Below are 26,715 nucleotides of genomic sequence, written 5' to 3'. Positions count from 1 at the left end.
TTGTCCTGGACTGCGTCAGCAAGAGCCCATCAAGCAGCAGAATCTGCAGTTGGAGCAGGAGCATGAAGCTGCTGACAGGAGGAGCAGAGTCACCACCCAGACTAGCATTTAGCCACTGGATCTGCATTGTAAAACCACACCCCTTGTTTATGAACCTTGCCTAACTGGGCAAGTAAAGTACAGCCTTAATTGGGGCACACAAGAGAAGACCAAAGGCATTTGTATCTCACTGCATTACCTGGAATCAAACAACAGTGTGAGGAAAAGTCCCTCCAGAGATAATGTCAATGATATCCTCCAGACACTAACTTTTAACAGTGGCTCCTGGAGAAAATCCAGAGTCAAGTAAAGCAGAAGCAATTAATGGAGGAGGAAAAACATTGAAGAGGCTGCTAAGGTGCAGTCTGCCAGAAAGCGAGACATAAATGATTGCTTTATGGATTTCTTCACCTTTTTTCTTCTCCCTGGCTAGCAGCAGTGTTATTCAGGTGATTTTCTGAGTCACACACTTGGCTTCTGCAGCCAGACAATCCATAAATACTCATTTGTTTAATAAAAATCACCTTTCCCAGCTGCAGCTTAAAACTGGTTGTCCATCTTCTGAGTGGAAGTCCCAAGTGTGGCTTGGTGTGGTGGCAATGGTTCCATGGGCTATGATGGCAGTATAAATATGGCAGAGTAGCTCTGCCTCTGGCCACCTTCCACCTCCCCTTATCATCTGTTCCTCTCTAATTAAGATTCCAGACATTCCCCTGCAGCCAGCTGGGATGCTCCACTTTTGACCCACTCCCCAGAACCAGTCAGTGTCAGACATGTCTGTGCAGAAGCTAGAAAGGCTAAATCTACTCCTAAAATGAGGGATGTGCTGCTTAGTCCTGCAGTGAGGTTAAAATGAGTGAATCCCAGTGCCTGTGCAGGACAGTCCCACAATCAACATGCAGGCACCCCACACTGCTTCCCTGCAGCCACCACCACCACTGCCAGCATCCAGGCTCCAGCACTGCTCTTCAGCCTCCAGCCCACAACACAGACCTCTATTTGCAAAACCCCTTCCTTCAGATAAAAGTGCTTTTCCCAAACAACATGTTGTGTTCTGAAACTATTTTACAAAACTGTTCCTTATTAACTATCAAAAATGGATGTCCCACTGGATGTAGACATGCATAGCCCGATCCTCCCTCTTTCCTTTCAGTGTAAATCAAAATCAGTGTCACCACTGAAGTTTAAAAGAGGTTTAGGTCTGAGTAGGATCAAAATCTTCCCTTCTATTGTTCCACACTTACTTCATTGCCCTTATATCTGATTGTTGTAATGAAAACGTTTTTAAAAAGGTTAAAAAATGCAAATAGGGTGTGTGGGTGCATTAATAAGAGGATATAAAAATAATGCAGAAGATAATATAATGACAGAATCCCTAACAATGGAGCATTTGAATTTGGAGGACCGTGTTCAGTTTTGGGTGCCACGTCTTAGGAAAGATTCAGCAATAGCTGCAAATGGAGGCTGAGGAAAAGAAGTCAGAAGCTAATGTTCTTGAGTGTATGTGAAAAGAAACTAGCAGGAAAAAAAGAGATGGCACATTTAGTGAGTGACATGCAGTCCATTAAAATTTTTCAATGTATATTTCCCTTGCAAAATGCTCAAACCTGACTCCATTGATTCCCAACATCATTAGAAAGGCAAGGCTGGCTCAGGTAATTCAGTATTTTTGCTCTGCTGTACAATGTAGCTGCTGTTGTCAGGCAGTCGTAGTTCAAATCAAGAGGTCTGTGGGGTCAGATCATGTGAAGCAGCAATTACACAGTACTGCAAATTTTAAGTTAAAACATTATGTGCCGCTTTCCAGGCATTGGGGAACATGGTAGTGTTGCTGCAGAAGATAAATCTTATAGACCTGGGCTTTGACTAAGAGTCTGTTCTGCCTGGGAAGGAAAAAAAAGACAAGCAAGAAAAAGCCAAAGTAATAATGATTATGAAAGTAACAAGCAAATGCTTGTAGATGCCGCTAATGGCAGAGCATTTTGGGAAGCAGGGTCCACTGGATGAGAAGATATCCACTGTTTTCTTTTAATGCTAATTCTAGTTAGGGAAAAGAGCCTCCGAGCACATTTGAGACCAGCACCCCACTATCCTTATCAACACCCTTAGGTGCAACAGGCATGAGGAGGAGGTACTCTTTTGTGCCTTCCACACTCCACTGACTCCACTTACATTACTTTTGATTTCCATCAGGAGGAGTAAGCACAGAATCCTGCTGCTGCTGCCTCTCTCACAGCAAATACAATTTATTTCCTCACCTTGTGGAAAAAATTGGACAAAATGAAAAAAATATTCCCTTAACTCAAAGGGCAACAGTATTACCCCATAGCAGACCTGTAAGCCTTCTGGCATGCCATGGTGAGTCATGGGTTTGTCACAGGCAAGCTTCCTCACCCTGTGAGAGACAACACCCAATAAACAGCCTGCCTATTATACACATTGCACCATTTCCCCATTTACTTTACCCAAAAAAAGAAAATACTCTTTATTTTTGTTAATGGCACAATCTATGGGAAGCAAAGGAAGAGAGTGGTGAGGTTTGAATACAAAAAGAGAATTGTAGAAGCAGGATTTATTTAGCCCTAAAAAAAAAACCAAATAAAAAACCAACAAAAAACCCCAAAAAAACCCCACAACACCCCACTGAGAAGGAGTCACTGCAGCAATTTAATGACTGGAAAATGTAATAAAACCATAGTTCCTTGCTTCATGTACTCTGCAGTGCTTGGACACTCAGATAAGCAAGTCTGAAGCACAAGCCTAGCTAGATTCACCCTGGACAACTCTTGCAACAGAGAGGAGCCCAAATTCCGCTGCATCCCTCATTCCTGAGTCCTGCCAGCTCTCAGACCAGGAGTGCACAGGCCTGATGGTGACCTTGATTAATCATTACAGGATTAATTGTTGGCAGCCCTCTATGCCCAGGCCAGGCCTTCAGCTGGTATAAAGGAACACTGACACTGGTGACCATGATTCTATGATGTCTGAACTCAGATTAACCCAATCTTAACTCAGTGAACAGCTTTCACCAAGTAGGCTGGGCATACAGCTGCATTTTAAAAAGAGTAATGTTGTGACCAATTAAAATATTTTGAAATGAACAAGACAATTGGCAAGTTCAATGAACTTCAAGAAGAAAATAAAAACCAAAGAAAAGATTAGCAAATCAAATTCAGCAGGCTATGTGATGTTTTTCTAAGAGTCAATCCAAATGCAGTCTTGAAAATACAGAGCGAGTTATCCAAGGATGAGGGGAAAATTCTCTGCTAGGTATAGCACTGATCTAAGCAATCGCTATTATTTGTCTTCTTTGAAGCACTGGGCCTAAGTTGCCCCCAGAAGAGAGACATTCAAATCATAGCAAGAAAGTAGCCTGGTAATAAGGTAAAATATTTTAAGAGGGAAGATTATCACAGGCATTTGAACTGATCCAAAAAGCCTTCAAATAAAACCAGGCTGGCTCTGCTATATCCACCCCAATGCCCAGGTATGTGAACACACATGAAATTAAGAAATGGCAATCTAAAAATAGTCATAAATATGTAAGTCTTTTCATCTCAAATGGCTGTAAATAATGTAAAGCAAGAGCAGTTTCCCCACCAGTGGGCCTTAAAAATGGAAGCAAATACTATTTACCATTTCCACTTGAGTTTGCAGATTTGGACTGAAGTTTCGCCCAGTTGTTAAAGATTTATATGGGAGGTTTAACAATCCCCTGTCATTAAGCCTCGGCACAAGCAGTGCAAAGGACGTTCAGGGCATATTTGTACTAACTTATCTGGGTAAAGAGAAAGCTGTTCCTTTAAACTGTGTTTGCTGTGACTCTGGAAACTGAGCAAACAAAATCTGAGGGACACTTTACTCTCAAGCAGAACTGACAAGAATGTAGAAGGACTGAAGGACAGCGAACTTCTGTAGGACATACCTGTCTCTGGATTCACAACTGAATTGCAAATCCCTAACTGTTTGGGAGAGTTTAATTCAGACTTTTTGGATATACCTCATCTCAATGGCAAACGAGAGACTGGCTCAGCCTCTGAGTGTCAGGTGAGTAAAATCCTATTCTGGGGGGTTGCTGGTAGAGGAACTGCCCGAGGAAGAAACCTCAGGCCACGAACAAAGGCACAAGTCCAGTGCCCAAGAAAGAACTGACTTTACTCTACAAGCAAAGTCATACTGAAGGAGTCCTGTGCAAGCCAGAGAGAACACAGTTGTGATACTGTTGAAATACTGGCTGACAGAGAGGAGAGACACCGCTGACACAACCTGGTAGGCATAAAACCCACCACCCACAGGCAGGAAGCCTAATCAGAGGGGAGACGCAGACTTCACGGAATGACATTAATGTGACCAACTGAACAGCAAACATTCCCAAACCAACCAAGCTGTGTGTCTTTTTCCAGGGGCAGCACAAGTTGTGATTTTTCCTCTCAAACATTTATGTGTGATCTTGCTTTAAAAATATATGTAAATAAAGACAGGAAATATGAAAAACAGCCTGTTTTCCTCTTAAGTTCAGGCTGATCCTTCCCCTGAGCCAGTCTTCCCTTTCACTCTCAGGAGGCCAATTGCTGTGAATCCAGTGTAACTGTGAACCTTGTCCCAGCAATTATGTATATTTTTAAATGTGCAAAGTAAACAAGGACTCAAATTTCATAAGAACGAGCTAGCTCTTCTGATCTTGAACTATCTAGATTTCTAGATAACTAGATTTGACTGTTACAATGGAGCTGTCACTTCCAGATCTAGCTGAAAATAGGAAATAATGAAAGCTATTTAGAATATTTTGCTGAACTTGCAAAAAGTACTAATTGGCTGGCATCCATTTTAAGAGACAGACAGGAATTTTATTCAGGGCTGATTTTCTACAGAGTCAAATTAGGACTGTTAACTCAAATCTACTTTAAGAAAAACTGTAAATACAGGAGTATGTGTGAAACACCACAGTAACTGCCAGACAAGAAAACCCCAAAGAACCCATTGTCCCACACTGCTATTATTTTGGTGAGGACATTTGCAAGACAATGTAAAATGCTTTAATATTATAATAACCTTCATCTGTCCCTGAGTATGTGGCCAGTCCCTGGGGATTTCCTTCTGAAAGTACCTTGTTCTATGATTTCTATAGGCAATTATCATTTTTCCCCCCAATAATTATTAGAGGAAATAATTCATGTTTCCAAGCAGCACCCCATGGAAACTGCCTCATCATATCTAAAATAAGGAAAACTGACAAGACGCAGTAAAGCCTGAAACAATCTGGAAGTCTCATCTCCCTCTTGCCTTCTCTTTCCTATGTGAAATCATCTTGGAAATAATCTTTTTTTCACAGATGTCTGTGAAAAAACAGGTCAACCAGGTTACTCAATCTGCAAAACTTGGACTTTGCTGTTCCAAAAGGGAGCAATTCCTAAAACAAGAACCCTTTTTAGGAGCAGTTGCAGTCAGCTCAAATAAAATTTAAAAAGAACAACAGGGCCACTGAGGAACTGGAAATCTAGACTAGATGCTTGCTTTTCACTGAAATGAAAATGTAGACTGAAATGTAGAAAACATCAGATGAAAAATAACCAAAACCAAGAGAATATTCAAACTGTTTCATTTTTTCCTTTAATTACAGTATGTTCCAGAGTTCTTTTGAACATATCATGTTATCTCATGTCATGTTCTTGCACTTACATTGAGCTCAAGTAACTCAGAAGAAAAAAGACTAGAAAAATGTGGGAGTCTTCACAAACTATAATATACTGCTCCCAGTCTAGAGATGGGGAACTAAGACTGACATGCTCAAGATTGCCCAGGGAACTGCAGCAGAGCTAAGAAATTACATCTACTCTTCCAGAACCTGATTCTGTGACACAGCCATGAGATTCACTACTCTCATCCCAGCCTTCCTCTTTCTATGTTTAAAAACTGGGACTGAAGAAGAGGGTAAAAACTGCTGTTAGAAGGAAAGATCCAGAAGGGAAAGTTTTGCCAACCTTTCCCAGTGCTTGGGTAAAATGAGCTACAGAACTGCAGCTGTGGACACCATGGCAGTAATTTTACAAGATGGAGACTCCCTGTGGATATACACACAGCCAGAGCACTGCACATGTCCCTTGTTTTCCACAGTGCCATGCTGGCTAGTGCTGCAGCTGGCAAATTAGAGGCAAGTGGGGAAGGCTGGGGGCTGATTGCCTAAGCCCTGGGCTAGTCCCCCAGGACTGGGAGAGAAGAGGCTGCTCTGCATTGGGAGCTGCAGTCCAGCAAGCTTCTCTTCCCACCAGGGTCTAAAAACAGCCATTCTGAAGGGGGAGTTTGTGTCTTTCAATGCTGTTGCTAATGAGTTTCCAGAGTTGTGTATCAAGTGCTTTTCTGAGTTACTAAAGACCCATGCAGTCAGAGTAACAGGCTGTAAGAATACAATCAGCTTATGTCATGTTGGAAATTAGCTGAAATTAGCTTGATGCAGTTGACAAGGATAGCATGGCATAGCAGCACTCCAAACCTGCCTGTCTTTTCAAACTTAAACCAGCCTAACAGGATTCTGATGTCTTAGTGACTTCTGGCTTCTTTGCAGCTAAACATTTGCAAGCAGATTCACCAAACAGGCACTCCTCGGACCCTCCACCCAATAAACACTGAGGGAGTAAAAAGTGAAAACTCTACTATTTCTTGATCAACAAAATTAGCTTTCTCTTTCCCTGCTTCTGTGTGGAAGCTTTCAAATGAAAAACCGTATGAATTCTTACCTCTCCGTAGTTCAAACAATCACCCATGCTCATTTCTTTCATGACTTCCATAACAAGACCACGCTACAGCCAAGTGTCTAATACACAACCAGAAAATGTAGACACAGAAGTGGGAATCATTATATTTTTCCCCAAGAGCAGCACAGGTCTTGTCTGCCCAAGGGACACTTGCCCTGTCTGCTTACTAATGAGTCTGTTTTGAAAAGTTTCATCCAAGACATCTGTTAATCCTCCTTTTCCAAGTGTCTTAGCATTACTAAACCTCTGCTTTCAGCAAGGCATTATGCCCTGGATATTATTTCTCATACCATGTTTTTGACTAAATAATTTCATCAGAGACTAAAGCTTGATACCTTAGTCCTTTAAGTTTTTTAAGTGAGTTCTACATTGCATACATATTCCGTGGCTAGAAGGCTTCACACAGCCCAAACAGAACAAACAAAAAGGAACAAGGACTTGCAACTCCCACGTGCAATCCTGCAAAACAGAAGAGATCATCAGGCAAACTGCTGAGAGCCTTCCTGTGTACGTACTTGCAGAGTACATGGGTATATCCCGCTTTGAGGCTACATCCTGTGATTTGCCCCTAAGCCCTGAGCTGATAATTGTGTACTCCCCCAGCCTAGGAGATGCAGTGATTTGGATTTTAATTATTCACTTACCTTCCAGAGATAAGCCTGGAAAATCTCATGAGTTTTCAACCATAGCTCCTTAGCAACAATTTCACTATTACCTTCTCAGCAGAAATAAGGAATGGGATGGCATCTATGGCAAGAACATTTTATAAACAGAAGGAAGAAGGAAAGGGGACTTCCTCTAGAACCAAGAGTTCTTGTTAGTAGAGCGGTATCAGTGATGTCAGAAGAACAAGGATGAGTTTTAGACATTTTATTTCTTAGGACTCTCTCAAAATTTTCAAGTAAAGATGCATTTTTACCATTGCACGTGTAATAATTTAAGGAAAGGAATAGAAATAAGGTCAGATTTTTGGTTTATTAGCAGAAGCAGAAGAGTTTGTAGATTTCCACTTGTACTCTTCTGTATGATTTAAAAATTAGGTTGACTCCTTCTACACAGCTGGAGAGAACATGTGTGTTTATATAAGTGTATATATGTACATATACATATATGAGTATAGTTCCAGAGGTGAAATTCTTTAACACCTATGCTATTGCCTGTGGCTGCATCTACCACATGAGACCCAGGGGTTGAAGCATGGAATTCGGTGAGATAGGGCTGGACCACTCACTGAGTTGCATGGATTGAGCAGGGATGACAATTAGTGGCATATAAGAAACCACATCTTTTTAGATAATTGCTCTTGAATCATAGAGAATCAATAAACAGTAAGAAAGATAAACCATCCTGCAGCAGAAAAATATGCAGCTTTTTAGTGTTCTTTATTAAGTATATATTGAGATATATATTAGTTAATTTACACAAAGTAGTGAAATATCCATGTTTCATCCAGAGGGAATTGTATGAAGGCATGTATTCTCTTCTGGCATGTGTCGTAATATTTGTAGAACACACTTATTTGGTGGTCCTGTGGACACATGGCTTACCTTTATGCATGGAACTACCCACAGTGCTAGACTTAATTCTAGAAACATTTTTAGATCTAGTGAGAACATTTGAGTCATTTTTAGCTACTTTAAGTGTACTGGTTTCTCTCTCCATCCCCATTCACTTGGTCTCAGGGTTTCTAAAGCACATGGTTTGGAGGATTTATTATATGGATCCAATGTATTTATTTTTAGTCTCTGAAGTGTTTCTAAAACAGGTTCTCTATAACATATGTGCAAGACAAAAAGGATTTTTTTTTTACACAGAAGTGTAATGAACTATATAATTCTGTCTTGGTTTTCCTTGCTATAAATAAGGTACCAGCACTAAATCGTGGCAATAGAACCATTATGTTAGCTTCCTCAGCTGAAAGACTGTGTCAAAACCGGAGTGGCTGTAGATTGATTCTGTTAAGCCTGGTAATAGAATTCAATTTTATTTACAAAATAAGTAGAAAATGTTTAATTTCTGGAAACGTGGGGTCAAACTATTTGATATCCTTTCAGCCAGCATTCCCAAACTTATTATCTAATTTTCTCTGGCTTCTACTGCAAACCTCTTTGGTCCATGTCGTACTCCCTGGTCAGTCTGTTCTCATGCTCCACCTGTTTGTCTCCACCTTTGTGCCTTAATCAAATAATACCTTGGCCTTGCACCTAAATAGTTGAAATTCCTGTGTCATGTACCTTGCTCTGGACATGGGCAGGTGATTAACTGTCTTTTGCCACTACCTAATAGAAAGTGTCAGGATTATAAACACTTCCAAGGATGGCGATCCCAACCAGGAACAATGAAAATATAAATATTTGTGTAGTCAGGCAGCTGAGGGCCATGAGAACTTTAGGGTAAGATGTTACCATGTCCAAACATCCTTCTGCTGGAATTCAGTCACCCTGGAGCAGGGATGGCTCAGCAGGACATGTGAGAGCACCACACACACAGGCTCCAAGTCTGTGCCTTCACCTCAGCCACTGATGAGGCTAAATGAATTCATAGCTGCATCTGCTGAGAGCTAAATCTACCAGAGCCTAGGGCTGAGTCTGTGGGTGTTACTATTCCCCTGACTCAGACAGAAATATCTCCCAATGCAAATGCAGGCCTGAGCTTGTGTAGAGCCCCAGAGCCTCTGTCAGGGTCCTCTCACATGTGGCACTCCTTAAGGGTTTGGCACCCGCATGAGCAAGAGCGGCTGCTGATGAGTAAGGCCTGCTGCTAGATTTTGGAATGTGCTGCATACCAGCAGAGCTGGGTTTGCCTCATTATCATGCAGAATGAAAGAGTTTAGAAATGACATTCCACTCCAATTAAAACCAAGTAAGATAGACGAAAGTCACTGCCTAACGCATGAGCAGGGATGTAATGGGGGACTGGTTCTGGTGGGAGAAATGGTTTGATTTTGGCTTGCACTAGACTTTAAGAAAAGCATTTTAAAATGAAACCGTTAAGATGCAGCTAAATTGGCATTTGCATGTACATTCAGACAGTATTTAAAGAAAAAAATATTAAAGGAGCCATGTTATTTATAAGGGCTTGAAGTCAAAATTTTGTCTTAAAAGAGCTCTATCTGGTTCATCAAATATACATGAAAGGTGCATCCCTATATTCAGCATGCCAGACCTTCCAGATGAGTCATTAATTTGGCTTTTACACTTGAAACAACTTCAACACATAAAAAGGAAGAAAATATTATAAGATTTTCTGCCTTTCTACAGCACAAACACACTACAGCCAAAACAGCAATTTCTTCATTGAGCCCCAAAACAAAATGATGTGCAGCTAGACATCATTTAAAGGAGCATCCAGCCATGGATGGATTGGAGCTGATGGCAAAACTAACACAGCACTAGTTCCTAGGTAACTAGTTAGTAGTTATTAGGTAACTCAGAGTAGGGGTTCATTGTCCTGTGTGCTGAGAGCACCCACCTGCATATTTTGAGTGGACACATCAATACTGTTATCTTGATTACTGGTGGTGGTAAGGACACATTATACAGTCAGACAAGGGCAATTCTTCTGTGACTGCATGTCCCTATATAGGCAAACGATTCAGTCAAGTTGTATCCATACCTGTTATTTTCTACTTTGAAATATCCCTGAGTCACACAGCTGGAGATTTCAGTCTGTCTCTAGCATTAATTAAGCAATCTTCATTACTCTCACAGGCTGGGCAATAGTGTTGTATAATATCAGCAAATTGAGCAGTTTTAATTTCAAAATCCTTGTGTTAACTTCCTTACTGCAGTATTTAACACTTTTCAGTCATCCAATACACATCCCGACTTTAAAGAGGAATTAGGAATTTATTGAAGGACTGGATTCACCAGCAAGGAGAGCCACCAGTCACCTCGTGCACCCCTTCCATCGCAGGGAATGCTGAGAGCAGGGAGCCAAATAAGTCCCACATCCCACACAAATTATTGCCTTCTGGCAGTGTAAGAGAGGGTGCAGAAAAAATCCTCCCAGAGGCACAGGCTGTCAGATCAGGGCCAGCACCAGGCACACCAAAATAGCCCATTATTCAGGACAGCAAAGTACTAGGGGGCAAAGAATCCATGATCCAGCTGCCTGTTCTGCTGTGCTGGAGCTCTGGAAAACTGCCGCTGAGAGAGGGGCCAGGGTGTGTGGAGCAGCAGGTTTGGCAGGGAAGAAGGTGGCTCATTCCAGCAGCTCAGACACCACTTGCACCCCTCCTGTCTCAGCAACAGCTGAGACAGCCAGCCTGGCTTTCCAGGGCTGCCAGCCCCCAGCAACTCGCTCTGCTACCAGTGCCCACCGGGGCTGCCACCAGTGACAGACCACACAGTCTGCCTCTGCCACGATTCGTTTAGCTGTGCCTGCCTGGCACATCGTGGGATGAGGTAGAGATGCTCAACTGATGCCAGAATGTACCTCCTGCTCCAGACTCACTGCCCATAATAAACCCATTTGAAATACCTGCAGGTCTACAAAGCTGCAATCTCAGTTTTCAGACTACAGCTGCTACTAAAAGCATCCTTATCTTTAATTAGCCCTAGCTGGTTAACAGAAGTTACACCTAATACACCTTTGATACAGCCGATGCCCTTCATGTCCCTCTAAGTCCAGTCTCCTTATATAGTAGTCACATCCACAGCTAGCCTATGCCTTGAAAACACCTCCAGTCCCACTGTCCCAGGGGCAGCAGTGCTCCCTGTTTCCTACACACATCCATGTGTCCAGGTCCACACTGTTCTAGGAACCTCAGTCCCTTTTACAGCTTGTATTAGCATCTTACTCAACATCCCTGAGTTCAGCTGTTCTTGTACAAATTCATGGCATTTGCTGGTAAATGCCAGTTTTTTACATAAGCAAGTAAAACTTCTATATAGTCTAATTCCTGGAGGCTGGATTATGTGTGAGTCAAAACGCATATTTCTAGTGCTGCTGTATGTGCATCACTTGCTGGCTTCACTGTTGTCATCTTTCCCTTTTCCCTACAGACTGCTGCTTTGGTCTCCATGAGCTCTGGGCAAGTGTTTGCCTGCAAAGCACATTCAGGTGGGTGGTGACTCAAGCCATGTGATTCTATGGTGGCATGTGAATATACTTGGGAGGGGGTACTCCTGACAAAAGACGTGGCACTCACCTACCTCTTACTATCAGAGATGAATACCTTCTTAAAAAATTCTCTACAAACACTCAGACAGGGGTAGTTAAGGTCCACACATCCTTGAGCCATTCTCTGTCACTGAATAATTTGTCTACTACCAGAAAAATGTAATACTAAATTTTAATGCATCCTTTAAACATATCCCTAGTTTTTTAATACACCTAAACAGGTGGAAAAGTCAGGACTATTTGATTGACATATCAGTAAATGGCTTCTCAATACTTTCTTAGAGTATCAGTTTTGGAATCAGAAGTATTGACTTCAGAAATGCATTCTGTTCTTGAACTCTTCATTGAAGAAAGTAAAAAAGAGTATATCTTGTTTATAACCACTACACTAAATGAGTGCCCCCTCTGCCTGTCCTAGAAAACATGAAAATCTCTCTCTCATCCATTGCTATCTTCACTTCTGATCAAGGATTTTGTTTGTTAGGCACTGATTGAAATTTATCAGGATGGGAACCCTTCACTCCTCTGATGAACAAAAGAGTGAGTATCTGGCAAAGATAAGCACACAGGCGTGCCAGGGGTATTGAACACATTGATAAGTCTTTGGGTAACCCAGCTGAGTGTTACCTGGCCATGCAGGGGGCTCCTTCTCTGCCAAGGGTCTTTGTAAAAGCCCAACAATGACACCCATGTATTCTCATATTCAGAAGTCAGATAGGTAAAAGGGGAAAACAGTCCTCCATGCACATGTGTGCATCTCTTTGCCTAATGATCCCTTTGGACATTTACATGGTTTTGAAACTACTCATGACTGGTGAGCAGCTCCTGTGAAAACTTTATCTATATTTTATTGAAAACACCAGCAGCAATTTGCAAAGCATTGCAAGTTACGTCAGCTTTGCAAAGGTCGTGAGAGAGACAGGCCCTCTGAGTCACATGGACAAGGGGTGGCCATTTGAAGCACAGAGGAACTTTGATGTAGAGAAGATTGTTACAGGTTCATCTCCTCAAATGTCAAAGCTTAAAATAATCTATAGAAGAGAAATAAATAAAAATTTAGCAATTTTTAGAGTTTGGGGTTAAGTAGGATTACAGCTGTAATATTAATTGTAGTCCAGTTAGAAGATACACTTCCATCACACTTGCAAGGATCAAGCTTTTGGGGCTCTAGTCTTGGGACAGAAAGAAAGGCACAGGAAAAGAAATAGCCTCTTCTTTCTTTTTAAACTGTCTCCAACAGCAGCTGTTTTTATTCCGTTGTTCCACACACCCACAGAAAAAAGAAACAGGCTTAGTGAATCTCTGTACCTCAGAGTAGTTTGCAAACCAAAAGTTAACACCACCAACAACAAATAGGTCCTTCATACACTTCCATTAACACTGGAAACAGTCCCAGAGAAACTACCATAGTTCCAAACAGTCCAAAAGGCAGAACTGAAGTCAGGATCCAAATTTAGAGCTGCATGCTGTGGTTCAGGCTATGAAAGAAGAAAGCAGGGTTTCTCCTCTTTAGAGCCAAGAAGCTTACGCCCAGTGCATGATTTCAGGGAGTGACCTTCTCTTTATAAGGATACATCATAGCGCCTTCAAAAATATTGGAAAGCAGAGGATTCAGAGTTGATGTCCCAGGGTCTGCTGGAGTGACCCCAGGGGCAAGCATGGGAAATATTTATTGAACATATGAGTTCACAGAGATTGCAGAATACCCATAAAAAATTTGAAACACCTACTTTCTAAGCTATCTTGTGTCTTGGATATACTGTAACATAACAAACGAGTGATACATGTGACTTCTTAAAACAGCATCTAACTAATCCACAGCACAGTTTTATGCCCTTCTCTCAGCCTGCTGTCAATTTTATATTCACATTTCCTATATAGCATCTCTTTCTACTACTCATGACAGCCCCATCAGTCACAAAATCATGTTATATACTCAGAAAGACTTTGACAGCTGAAAGAATTCAGCAAAGGACCAGCGAATGCTTAAGTAATCTGTTCACATTTTACCCAGTCCTGCAAAGGCTGAGGGATTAACTGATGTTTTGCTGTTGTGATGTGCCTCCTAAAAATTTTTGGGAGTACTGGCATAGTCCACATACTGACACACAGAGCAGAGGATTTTTGTGCTGAAGTCCCTGTGTCCATGAGGAGGTACACTGGCACTTGAGGAGAACACTGGGAAAGGAAATCAAGCCCCTGCACTATATAATCTTGTCTCTTCTACCTTCATGCTTGACAGTTATGGATTTTTCTTTGCTTACCTGCACAGCAGGAGTAAATGGTGTTGATAAGTCCAGCCCTGTAAAATGTATTAATTCTTCTATTACATGGAGAAGTACACAGATAATAGACAGATTTACAGAGCTTTCTCTTCAGCTTTTACCTCTTATTCCATAACATTTTCACCCTCATATAAAAGGACACAGCCGCTATCTGCTATACACTCTAAATCAACCAGTAATACCAAACCAAAATACAACATTTTTCCAGTAACATCTGCCATATGTCATGGAATGACAACCATGAGCATATCAAAGCAGTGTTCAGGACATTAGAATAAGGCTTGTAAGGTGATTAGCTCAGAACGATCTCCGATAAAAAGTCCTGTAAAGTCCCCGTTATCCTAAACAGATGATGGACTATGGCCTCTGAACTAAAAAGAACTTTGTTCTCTCTTCTTCTGTTACCTTCTGTTTTGTCTGTCTCCAGCTCTAATTCAGATAAAGCTGATGGAGTTGTGGAGGCTACCTGTCTTCTGCTGCGCTGCTGCTGATCCACTGTCTCAGTTGCCATAGAGATAAGCTCTGGAAGCCATGGAAGAGCATGGGAGAGAAGCCACCCACAGGCTCTCCACTGGTGGGCTCTGGCAGGGCCATTCTCAGCAGGTACTAAGAGAGTCAGGTTCGGTCTCTGAAGGTGAGGAAGAGTCAACAGGTGCTAACCCAGTGACACATGAGGCGGACTTGCACACACATTACATAGCTATTCAAAGAAATTCCAGGTATTACCGATCCATGAGGCTGCCGAACAGAGGGAAAAGGAAGACTTCGAGAGAGACAATGCACATGCATCATGCCACAGGTGAGTACTGACCCAAACAGCATTATGCTGCTTTTTCCTGTGAGATTAGGAGCTAGAGGAGTCAATAGAACAGAAGAAGGACAGGAAGATAGAAAGCAGCTCAGCAGTCAGCACGTAAAAGAACAGCCCTGCCCTACAACACAGCAGGCAGAGGAGTGCCATTCTTCTTTTCTCGGCTTGGAAATGTAGAATGGTTGCATGTTTAAAGACACTTCATGACAGAGAATCTAAACATATGCGGGACTCTGCACTGCCACCCCTCTGCTTTCTAAGAGAAAAATAACTTAGACATGAAGTTGTCGACGAAGTAGGGACTTCTTTAGCATACAGAAGTTACATATTCAAAATGTAATGTCATTACATTTTGTCAGTAAAATCAGAGGAAGTGGCAATGGTTCCTTATGAGGGAGGAACAAGACTTCTGTGAAAGTGCCGTTAGTGCTACTTTGCACTGGAGAGAGCTGTAAGAAACACCTAGGCTCCCTTTAAACGAAGAGGCTGAAATAACAGGAACACCATCCAGAACGTGCATGCATTCAGCCATGGCTTCAGTAGAAAAGGAATGAGGTGGCTTTCCCTGAGTATGAACAGTACACAGCATGACTACAAGGCCAGGCTGGAACCAGACATCTTTCAGGTTTCAGGGCTGGAACCTTGTCTGAGCTGACGTCTGTGAATGAAGCAAGAGAAAGAAGAAAGAGAGAGCTAGGAAATGAGCTACTGCAACACACTGAGAAGCGCTGAAAACAGGGCTGCATGAAGGAAATTGGAGTTGTTTTAATCTAAGTCCTAAATGAGAGACCTAGAACTGGAAACATAGAAAATGCCCTTTGCTTCCATCTCCCAGGTGCTTTGAGAAACTGAATTTTAAAACTCCTTCCCAGCAAAGTTACCTATCCTATCTTCAGGTTATAATCTAACAGAATCAATGCACTGGACTATGAACTTTGGATAGCTGTATGAATCAAAATGATACATCACTGTTTATGTTCAACTGCTCTGCAAACCACTGAAAGCTATTGCTTTGCTATGTAATAGTAAAGCCACCTCTTCAGCTCCTGAAAGTAGATCAAGTTCTTTAAGAAATAAAAACAAGACATGCTCCACCCCACAAGTAAAAGGGGTGTGGGAAATGTCCCCGAGAAAATAAGTGTATCCCGCCTGCCTAGCCAGGGGAGTTATGCTACTTCAGCAGTATAAAGATCCATTCAACTCCGTGGCATGGACAGAAGGAAAACTCCCTCCTTTCTCCAAGTTTCCAAGCAGACAGCAGCAAAGAGCTCCTGTTTAATATTCTACTACCGTTGCAATGAAGTTTGTGGATAAACTGAGTGTTGCCTATGCCAGAGCAGAGCTGGTCTCCACCCTGCGGGTGCAAAAACGACCAGAGCAGCAGCGCTCTGCCCGCCTTCCAGAGCACTGCTGCAGAACTAGCACAGCACAGCCCCCCCCGCCCTCCGTCCTGCTCCCGGCTGTCACAGCGTCCCCACAGCTGCCGGGGGGCTCCTCACCCCTGCGACCTGCCGCTGCCAGTGCAGCAGCACCGGCACAGACAGACTCACCTTCTTCCTAGACCTGCAGCATCATGGCATCAGGACATTGGCAGAGGAGGACATCCCTTATATCTGGCCAGTGTCATTGAGGAAGGACAAGCTAAGAGAAGGGCTTCTCTCTTAGCAACTCATTAGAGCATCCACGAGGCTGACCTGTGCTTCTCGGCCACTCCCCTCTCTATATTACCACTGCTGAAACAGGATTGGTTCCAAACAGGGCTTTTCCTTCCATGCCTGCAATTGTTCAGCAAGACACACTGGGAACGTGTCTTTTCTCCAGTCTATACAGCAAGACCTGGGCTAGGAGCAATAGTTCTTTCTCCAAGGTAACTGTAGCAAGTCCTCCTCAGAGCTACGGCCTTTAAATCCAGCTAGGATTGTGTAAGCAGCATTTCTCTCTCTCTGTTTCCCTGAATCCATTCCATCTCCCTGAAACTGGACAGAGGGTGCTTCTAAACCAGCCTCATTTGTAGCAGGAACTTATGACAGCATTTGCTGACATGCTTGGAAGCAAGGGATGGGTGAGTTATTTTATATTGCCTTCCAACCCATTTGAATAGCAGCTATCCAAGGATGTGACTCAAGCTCAAATGTTAACCTGTTCTCATTTTGCTCAGGGAACAACTGGAAGGGAGGAGAGGGGAAGGCAAGAATACAGGAAGAGACAGAAAAGACAGAGTAGAATAGAAAATGAGAAAAATAAAAACTCAAGAAATGCGATCACAGAGAAACAATTTAAAATTATCTAAATCCAGCTGAGGGAAAGGCTTCCATACAAGCACCCTTTGCACCAGCCCAGCTTTGACTTATAGCCTAGGAGCTGTAAAACATAATATATGCTTTTCTTTAACTGAAAAAAGAATTGTTGCAATCTTTTTTGACAGAAGGATAAAGTGTTTAAACTATTCAAAGTGAATAACTCAAATTACTGTTTCATAAGGCCTTGTCTCTATTTTAGAAGGTTTTAAAACTCTGTATGTCATCCCTTCCCTTTGAAAATTGATTAAAAAGGTGCATAAGAAGCATGCTTCAGTCAGAGCACTGACCTGACTGTGCTGTCACCAGTGTGAAAGACAAACAGAATTATGACTTAGACCAAAATATTTCCAATAAAAAACGTAAGGCTATTTATTAATAAACCTCAAACAATGGGAGATTTCATTTGAAAAGTGAAATGCACCCTCTCCTGCCAACTACTGCAGTAGTAAGCCTTGGACTTAATGCAACTTTGACTCACTGTGAAAGGATCAAGTGGTTCATCTGAGGGGAAGCTGAAGAAGCAATTAAAAGTAAAGCTCTGTCTCACCAAATCTAACCTTGATTTATCTACTAAACTGAACATCTACGGTGTGCCTGAAAGCAGAGCAGTAATGATGCCTTAATTTGGGAAACCAAATATTGGCATGCACAGGCACACACAGCTGAACATTTTCTGCTTAAATAATTGCACTGAAAATCACTCATGTTGGGACCCAACCTGCAGTGGTGAGAGTGCTACTCCCATACCTAAGAACTGATACCCTAAATCCAACTTCACCTTTTCTCAGCTGCATTTAAGCTGAGAAAAGCAGCAGATGACCCTGATCTTGTTTGAAAATCAAAGCTAAAATGTAACCACCTTTGTGTCTATGGTCTTTCTGTTGCCTTTGGTGTTAGCAAACCACTACATACAGTGAAGGTAAATAAAGAAAATTACTATTTTAACACCTTCTTGGCTTTCTCTCATATCACAGGTTCGCTCAAAAATAATGAGCCCATCAAAGAGCCTCTGAATGTTTTATCTCATAAGGGATCACCATCTCCAGCAAACTCTGATCAAACAACATTAGATGAGTTATTGATCCAAAGGTAAGGAGGTTCCCATGCAGGGTATTCCCCATGCCTTCCCTGAAAACTAATTAGAGTGGTGTCAGAGTGAGAATACTTCTTTTGGGAAGGACAGCTGGACTAAGCTGTAGCTCTGATCCATGCCTTCTCACCTTGACTTGTGGTGCTGCTTTCAGTCTTAATGACTTATACAGTATAGTACTAGCATGGTGGTAAAAGGGTTTTATCAGTGTGGGCTTGAGGAAGACAGTGAAGGAAAAAGGGGGAACAAGAAGAGAGTGGGGAAGATGGAAAAAAGGGGAATGTGATGCAGAATCACCCAGCAGTGTTAGTAAACTGGGCAGACTGCCTTAAGCAGTTACTTGACAATAGGGAGAGCCTGTGGGCATTTCATTATGGAACATCCCAACATCAGGATAATCCTACTCTTGGCCTTCACAGAGGGCTTTCCTGAAGCCTGTTACACAATACCACATGAAAAACAGGATTTTATAGCTGAAGAAGTAGCTACAAAGATGTTTTCTAAAGTATCCAGACTTTTTGTTTGCTGTTTACTTTAAAGAACTGATAAGCAACAGAGGCTTTCAGTGAGGTAGTCCTTTTTGGCTTAAATCCCTCAACAACAAAGGTCCAGTGAAGACCCTGGTCCCACAACTCAAAAATCTACATATATCCCATAAATCTGCCCTCACTCCTGTTCTCTCACCACTGCAGCCAGGCAGAGAGAAGAGCAGCTACCTATCCCTACGCTTTCAAATGTAACTGAGGTTTTCTCCTAGACTCCTTCTCCTCCTGTGTGTATAACTGTGAGATAGTCCCTCCTTCCATTGTAGATCAAGCTGGAAGCAGTAAGCATGTGTCCTCTAAAGGGGGCATGCATCCTTCTGCACCGTCTGGTCCTAATCACTGAGACCAGCTGTCTTGGGTGCTTTCCCAGGCACCTTTCCTTATGGAGAGGACTCAAACAGAACAATTTTAGCCAAATGTCAAGTTGGATTTAAATAAATTAATTGCCTTGGCTAAAATTGATTGCCCCTTGGCCATAAACTGAGCATATGAAACTAGACAGCCACAGTCTGCTGCGATGTTAGACCCATCTGTCTTCCTCTCCTTGGGGCATAATCATCACTGTCAGTCTGACATCCTGACACTGACACTTAGGCAGCTCTGAAATGTGCAATTTCTGATTCTCCCTGGAGCTGGAAACAATGAGCCTGTGCTAGGAGTTAGTTTTATCAAAGACTCTGCTGTGCACAGAGCCTGGCAGGTCAGTACAGGTTCTAAGTCATGTGTCTGCTAAAAGCAGGCAGTCCTGCTGAGTGGCATCTCTTGAAACTGAGCACAGAGATTTAACAGAGAATGAGACCAAAGTTCCAGCTTAAATTCATCTCATGTCCTCTTTCCTTCTCCAAAAGATCAGTTGTAATTAATAAGAGAGCCACTAGAAATCTGCATTGGGAAAGCCTGCAAGAGCCTAAAAAATTGACATTATTTGTAGTAATCAATAATACCTCACCTCTATTTGGAAAAAATGGCCATTATGCAGATAAGTAATTTAAAATATTATTGCTAGTTTCAAGAAATGCATTTAATTTAACCCAAAAGAATAAATCTGGTGCCTTCCAGCTAACCATTCTTCTGAAAGCAGAAGCTAGCAGTTCTGCAGAAGGGCACTTTGCAAAGCTCATGGAGGCCGTTGATCTACCAGTGCAGAGCAAATAATTTCTTTATGCTGCTTATGAAACCTCCAATTCAGATAATCTAAAAACCCTTCGATCACCTTTGATCTGAACTCAAAGAACGGAAGTACTACAGTGGTGAATACAAATAGTCACCTCCAGCAGCAAGAGGGAAACTAACTTGTTTGAATTCCTGCAAACACATGTATTAGAGAGAAGCAGTACACATGTGAAATAGCACAGCACTCTGAAGGCTGCTCATGTGAGTTCGGGTTAGCATCCCTTAGCCCAGCACTCTCGATCCTGGGCAGCAGAGGGCACTGCTTTTATAGCCTGATTTAACCAGAAGAGCAAGAAAAGCCTCTGGAGAGTCCAGGACCTGGATTGCAAAAGGATTTATACCACACTTGACCAAGTTTCCTTCTACTTATGAAATACATTTCCTAAAGTTACCTCATCTTTATGCTGCCAATGGTGCTTCAATTTGCAAGTGGTGAAGTCAGGAATAGCTGGTGCAAACACCTGTTGGCCAAATCTTTAAATTTTGTTGCTCTACAACAAATTTTTGTTCTTTCAGAGATAGATAAATAGATTTCTTTTTCTATCCCTCTTTTTGTGCAATCTGCATCCTAAAAAGTCTAAGAGCAACCATATTTTCAGGGAGAAGTATTTTAAAAACTAATACGTTTTCAGTAAAAATAGCCACTGTAGGTATTAAAATGTCATTACTGTAAAAATATCATATTTCACAGGATCACACAGAATAGCAAGCAATAACATACACAATTCTAATAAAGCATCCTTCCAGCATATAGCCAATGGAGATCCCAATCCCAGCCTGCCCACCTATTCCACCCAGTCTCTTCTTGCCAGGTTTTTCAGCCCACTCATATTTTCATTACTCTGCAAGGTCTAGGCTTTGCCATCCAGGTCTCCCAATCTGATCTGCTTCATCTGGACATGCCCTGACCCCCAAGTTCTCCATCAATCTCTTTGTTTCACTCCTTTTCTATCAGTTTCAACTTGTAAACACCACACAATTTCCTCAGCCTATTATTTCCCAGACACATTCTTCTCACTCCCCCCCTGTGGCTCATATCTCAGTGTCCTTTCTGTCCACAGGCTCTTACCATCTAGCTCCTTATACAATCTTAGTATCCCACCCCTCCTCCTAGCTCCAGTGCCAAATTTTACGGTCTTTTCCAATTTGGCATTTCCTGAAGCATCTGGTTCTGGGTGAGTTCCTCTCTTCATAGCAGTCCCCTGGTCCAGAAGTAAACCTCTTTCTCTCCATGCTTGAGTCTTGCTCCTTCTGTTTTTCAGTCAGGTGGTTTTCTCATCATGCTGATCGCAGAAATGGCCTTTATTCACAGTGCCTAGATCTGGACCAGGCAGCTTTTACAGCTATGACATCAGAAATTCTCTCAGCCCTCAGCACAACACACATTCTCTCCATGGGCAGGAGCTCAGGAATTTTAGGTACTAAAATCTAAGTCTAAAATTTGTGTGCCTTGTGGGCAGTGGAAAAGGGCCTATAATTCTATGGATTTTCATGAGTGCAGAAAAGATAAAGCCCTCGCAAACCAAAATTTCATTTTGGATATCAACAGAAAGCAAAGTTTCTTGAAGGGGAGAACAACAGGATTTCTGTTTTCCTTTAACAGAGATCCAATAATATTTTCCTAAGTCTAATAAATAGTTAATTTTTTTAATATATAAAAAATAACTTGTTTCTGGCAGACAGTCAGTAACTAAAACTGTAACCTTGATGATTATGAGCATCAAAAGGTTAGAAGCACATAAAGATGTCATAAACGGAATTCCTGAACATTTTTAGTTATTTGTAAGTTTGCCAGTCCCAATAGATATAACTAAGGTGTTTTGATGAAAGCTTAAGGAGCTTAAGAAGAACAGATATACTCCTAGCCTTTAGGATCTAAAAATACTAGGGATGAGAATTCCCACCCATCTACCATTAAAAAGTCAAAAATCAGGAATGGAAAGTGCCCAGACATACCGATTGCCAAAATCACTGTTAAAAAATACACATGAACAGAGGGAACCTGAATGAAACTGAGGTATGAAAAAGTCCTTGAGTAGGTATAACATTCAAATCTATTAGTAACTTCACACTTCTCAATATTTTGGTTAGCTCAGATTTAAAAAGTGCTTCTTACCTCATCTTATGGCCTTTCTTGGTGTGAAACTCCCACTGACTAGAAGGGTTTGGGGAATTTTGCATGAATAAGATCTCCTGGGCTAGCTCTTCTCTTTTTAGTTTCTAGAAGAAGAGATTTAATTTCTAAAAATTGCTATAAGACAACATTTAGAAATGCATTTCAATTTCATTCGAAAACAAGCTCTTTGCAGGGCTTTATTCTAAGGATTGCTTTTGAGTTGAAATACACATAATAAATCTTAATTCAAATGATTACTCATTTTTCAAAATTACTAGTGCCTGAAAATACAAACCAAGATTGGGAATTCATCCCTCAAGCATAACTTAAATGAGGTAATTGTGATAAACTAATTATAAACTCTCAGCAATCATCACATTTTTAATACAACATGGACCAGGTCAGCCAGTGTTTAAAATCTTTTCCAGCAGCAGTTCCAGTGAAGCTGGAAACAGTCTGCAACAACACAAACCCTTCTTTGCAGAGCATGTGCAAGCTCAGACCTCCTTCCCTTTGTCCACAGGGAGCTGAACCATGTCAGTAGAGCATGGCCACCAAGGATCATTTCCAGTGCCTTTATGCTTGCAGACCCTAAGAGTTCCAGAGACAAAACTGGAATTTGGTCTGTTGGGGCACTGTCACCGACAAGAGCAGAGCACACAGCACCACTTCTACAGTGATGTGAGAGGATTATTACAGGGCTTTAATATATGTTGTTCTAGTAGTTGGATTCTTTCTTTTTCCCTTCAACTAGACAAGGAACTTTAGGAAGAATTAGAGGGATTTTGGTGAGAAAACTGGTTTGTCATCTTAAGTTTGTACTGATTTTGGTAACTGGGGAAAAACTCTTTAGGCTCTGGATCAAATTTCTTGTTGTTAGTATGAGAGAGAAAAGTACGCCTCCTCTAAACTTCTACCTCATGTTTAAGATCAGGTGGAGTAGGCACCTCTCCAGGCCTGAGCCTTCATTTCACAGCAGTGAATAATTATCCAAGGTGGCACTGCTGTGTTCCTGACACCCATCTGCACATCTGCTACCTCTGCTCTGTTGGCACTCACTTTGAGCTCACTCTGTAGTGAAACAATACACACACAGGTCTAGTTCTACAAAAAAAAAAAAAAATCATTTTCCAAGAGCTTAACTGCCCAGACCTGCTCTTCTGTGAATGGGATAAGCTTGAGTGAGTGCTGGCATAAAAGCAGAGGTAGAAATCTGCCTCAGGGAGTCGAGTGAAAAGTGGAATTGAGCAGCTAGGTCAGCTTAAACTGCATACAAAATCCTAACAATTGTGGAAGTAGGGAGGCATCTTATAGCTATTCTACTTCATAGAAACAGTTCAGTATTAACCGACTTAAAGTAGTATCAGAATAAGGTGAATAAGGCATTCAGCATGTTCAAGAACCTTTTTGAGTGATCAGAGAAAGCCGAGCAGCTCCAGGAAGAGACAAACCTGCCCTGGAACAGGCAGTAACATGTAAGGGAGTAGCACATCTCTGGCTTCGACCTGGTCCCCCACCCCCAGCATGAGGATCCCAATCACCAGACCACTGTGACAGAATTACTTGATTGCCTGCCTTTAGTTTCCATGTCAAACTTTAAAAGCTTTCTGTTTTGTCCCGAAACAAAAAAGCAAGACTTAGAAAATCCCAGCAAATTTTGTAGGACAAAAATATCTCCTTTTTGCTAAATATAATTTTTTTGTTCCAGTCCCATGAGTGCTGGAACACTCTGTCACCTCAGTTGGGAGAAAAAGTATTTCTCGGGCACTTGTTTTGTTTATGTTTTTTATATTCTCTGTATGTCAATGTGAAGTACAAGAATAAGACTGGGAAGGAAGAAAGAACAACATCTTTGAAAGATCAAATTACAAGGAAAAAATAAACAGCCCTAAAGGAAGGACAAGTAGAGTACTGGTCATTGCTACACAGTGTAGCAGCTCTCTGAGACACAGAAACACGAGCTGGGCCTGCCATGGCCACAGGGGCATTTCACTCCTAGCTAGTGTTTCACCTCTTCAGAGCTTCCACTGGGTTTGTTATTATTACTGCTTTCTGTGATATTTTCAAGTTTTCATCTCAGACCAAAAATAAAATTAGGTTGGAAAAAGTGAAAGAAAAGGGAAGACAGGCAGGATCAAGTTACCAGTTACAGTATCATAAGAAGATGCTTTCTATTTCTGAATATTTTTCATAGCATGACCCAGACTTTTTTCTAAGAAACAATTCTAATTTCCATCAGATTTAACTCTTGAGAGTGAAGCAACTGAAAATCTGAAAGATTTTTTTTTCAAGTAATACATCGAAAAGTTATATTTAGATATATGTTCATTCTAGTAGTGTCACTTAAAAGCTTATACACTGATTTCACTTTACATACTAGAGAGAACTCCTCACTGCTCTTGGTCCTTCCCTTGAGACAACAGTAAACAGCATATCTGATTTTCCAGATTTCAGGGTAATGAAGAGGCTCCCTTTTTCTAAGAAAGAAGCTTTTAAGAAGCCTACCCACTCTGTAAAACCCTTGACAATATTCTTGCCCTGGCAACAAGCCACCAAAAAATGAGCTTCAGATAGTTGCTGCTGCTTTATCCATTCCACAAGGTTTTGGCCACCCTCTCACTCACCTGGCTCCCCCAGCCCCATGATCCCCAGTGTTTAATGGCTGATAACCCATACTGACCATCTATCCAGTGACAATCTCAGCCACAGCTCTCAGGCTCTCATCCTCCTCTGTAAGTACAACACAGGCTCCAGCTCTCACCCTCACCCTGGTATTTCCTTTTGGTTTCCTGGTTCTTCTGACCTCCTGGTCTGGGACTGGACAAGGATCACACGCAGCCCTCTCTGAGCCCTCAATGACATTCCCAGCTCTTTTTTCTTTCCCATTCTGCTTCTTAATGACTTAACAACTGAGCTCTCCAGTGTGCCAGATCTAGATCTAGTTCACATAAACTGAAGGAGTTTCTCTGGACGTATTGTCATGTGCTGATTAAAAGCTATCCTGACATATCATTTAGAAAAAACAATATAAAAATGATAAAAAGGAAGCCATTTTACACATACAGACCAACACACTGATTTTATGTTGTTGCATAAATTACTCTATCACATACAGAAAAAAATCACCGTTATTTATGCAACAGGGAGAGAGCAAGCACAAGGAATAGCAGAGCATTTTCCCTCTGTTAACTCCTCAGCTGCAACGTGGTGCAGATGACATATTTTTTTTGCTGAGGGCTATTAACGTGTGGTGAAGAGCTGCACCCAACCTGTCCACAAGCACTTGAACTGATGCAAGTATGTAACCGTACTCTGGAGCTCAAAAGGATTTATCCCTGAGGCAGAAAAACAATTACCTGAACGAAGACAGATATGGATTACTGAGTACTGAGATACTTACTTCCTAAACGAGGGAATATATCCTTATGGAAGTAGCGACGCTAAGGAAGGGGAGATGAGGGAAATGAACGAGCGGGTGCGAAGCCCTGCCGGAGAAGGAGAGGCGGATAGCAGCCAATCCTGTGGGATAATCAGGAGTGCGCTTCCCGGCAGGAGGGATTAGGCTGAGTTTCCCAGTTACATTCCTCCATCTCAGGGTTTCACTCCTGAAGAAGTACACCATATGCACCAGATCTGTAAGCAGTTCAGGCGAACCCCCCTCTGCCACCCCCTTTCCTCCCTCAAAGCCGGCGCCATCCACACATAAGCAGAGAGCTGCAGGGGATGGGAGGCAGCGCTGCGCCCCGGGGCTGAGGGACGGGAGGTCAGTGCCGGGGCAGGACCCCCTCCCGCTGTGGGGTGGCCGTGCATGGAGGAGAGGGGCTGCTGCATGAGGTGGGACGGGGTGTGTGGGTGCTTGCTGGGGGAGGGTGCCTTGCTGGGGAGGGAGGGAGGGAGCGAAAGGAGAAAAGGGCTTCCCTTTTCCCATCGAGGGAAGGAAGCCCCTCTGCAGGAGCTCAGGGGGGATGGAGGTAGGGGGGCCTGTGAAGGTGGGGGGTCTCTGGGGCAGGGATTGATGCCTTTTAGGGGGGCCCTTGGGGAGGAGGGAGTCAGCCTCCCGGCGGAGGAGGGACCTGCGCTGGAGCGCTGGAGGGAGACCGGGGAACTGAGGAGGTCTCTGCGGGTAGGGGTACCGGGACTGGGGTGGGGGGCTCTGAGAGGGGAGCTTGGGAAGGAGGGGAACGACACGACACCTGAGGGGTCTGCGTGGGCTCGGAAAATATTTTGGTGCCGTTGAGAGGGTCTGCAGGAGGGGCTCTGAGGAGCTCTCGGGGAACTCAGGGGTCAGGCGGAGCTCTGAGGGCTCCGAGGGAGCGGGGCTTGGGAACTGCCGGGCTTCGAGGAGTCTCGGGGTCTTTGGGGTAAGCTGAGGGAGATCCTCCGGGATTTGGCAGAACTCCGTGGAGCCTCGGAGGAAATCTGGGAGCGAGGAGAGGGGCTGCAAAGGGCTAGGAGGGCTCTGAGGGGTTGGTGGAAGCCC

At 42.6% G+C, this 26,715-nt stretch overlaps 1 protein-coding gene across 5 annotated transcripts in view; it reads left to right on the top strand.

Moving 5' to 3' along the window:
* Positions 1-3,778: 3,778 nt before the first annotated feature.
* NGEF (neuronal guanine nucleotide exchange factor) overlaps positions 3,779-26,715 on the top strand; it is a 47,285-nt gene continuing 24,348 nt past the window's right edge. The window contains exons 1-5 of one of the 5 annotated variants that reach the window (XM_058844306.1): positions 3,779-4,086; positions 11,798-11,855; positions 12,400-12,455; positions 14,628-14,999; positions 18,286-18,400. In XM_058844306.1, coding sequence (XP_058700289.1) covers positions 14,732-14,999; positions 18,286-18,400 — 383 coding nt within the window. In that variant the 5' untranslated portion in view covers positions 3,779-4,086; positions 11,798-11,855; positions 12,400-12,455; positions 14,628-14,731. Of the gene's footprint in view, positions 4,087-11,797; positions 11,856-12,399; positions 12,456-14,627; positions 15,000-18,285; positions 18,401-25,742; positions 25,999-26,715 lie in introns of those variants that run through there. The other 4 variants (XM_058844307.1, XM_058844305.1, XM_058844308.1 and 1 more) reach the window with 4 other exon arrangements.

This window comes from Poecile atricapillus, chromosome 8 (assembly GCF_030490865.1).
Source record: "Poecile atricapillus isolate bPoeAtr1 chromosome 8, bPoeAtr1.hap1, whole genome shotgun sequence".
NCBI lineage: Eukaryota > Metazoa > Chordata > Aves > Passeriformes > Paridae > Poecile > Poecile atricapillus.
The sequence above is the reverse complement of the archived record's forward strand: the minus strand, read 5'-3'. Positions and strand labels throughout refer to the sequence as shown.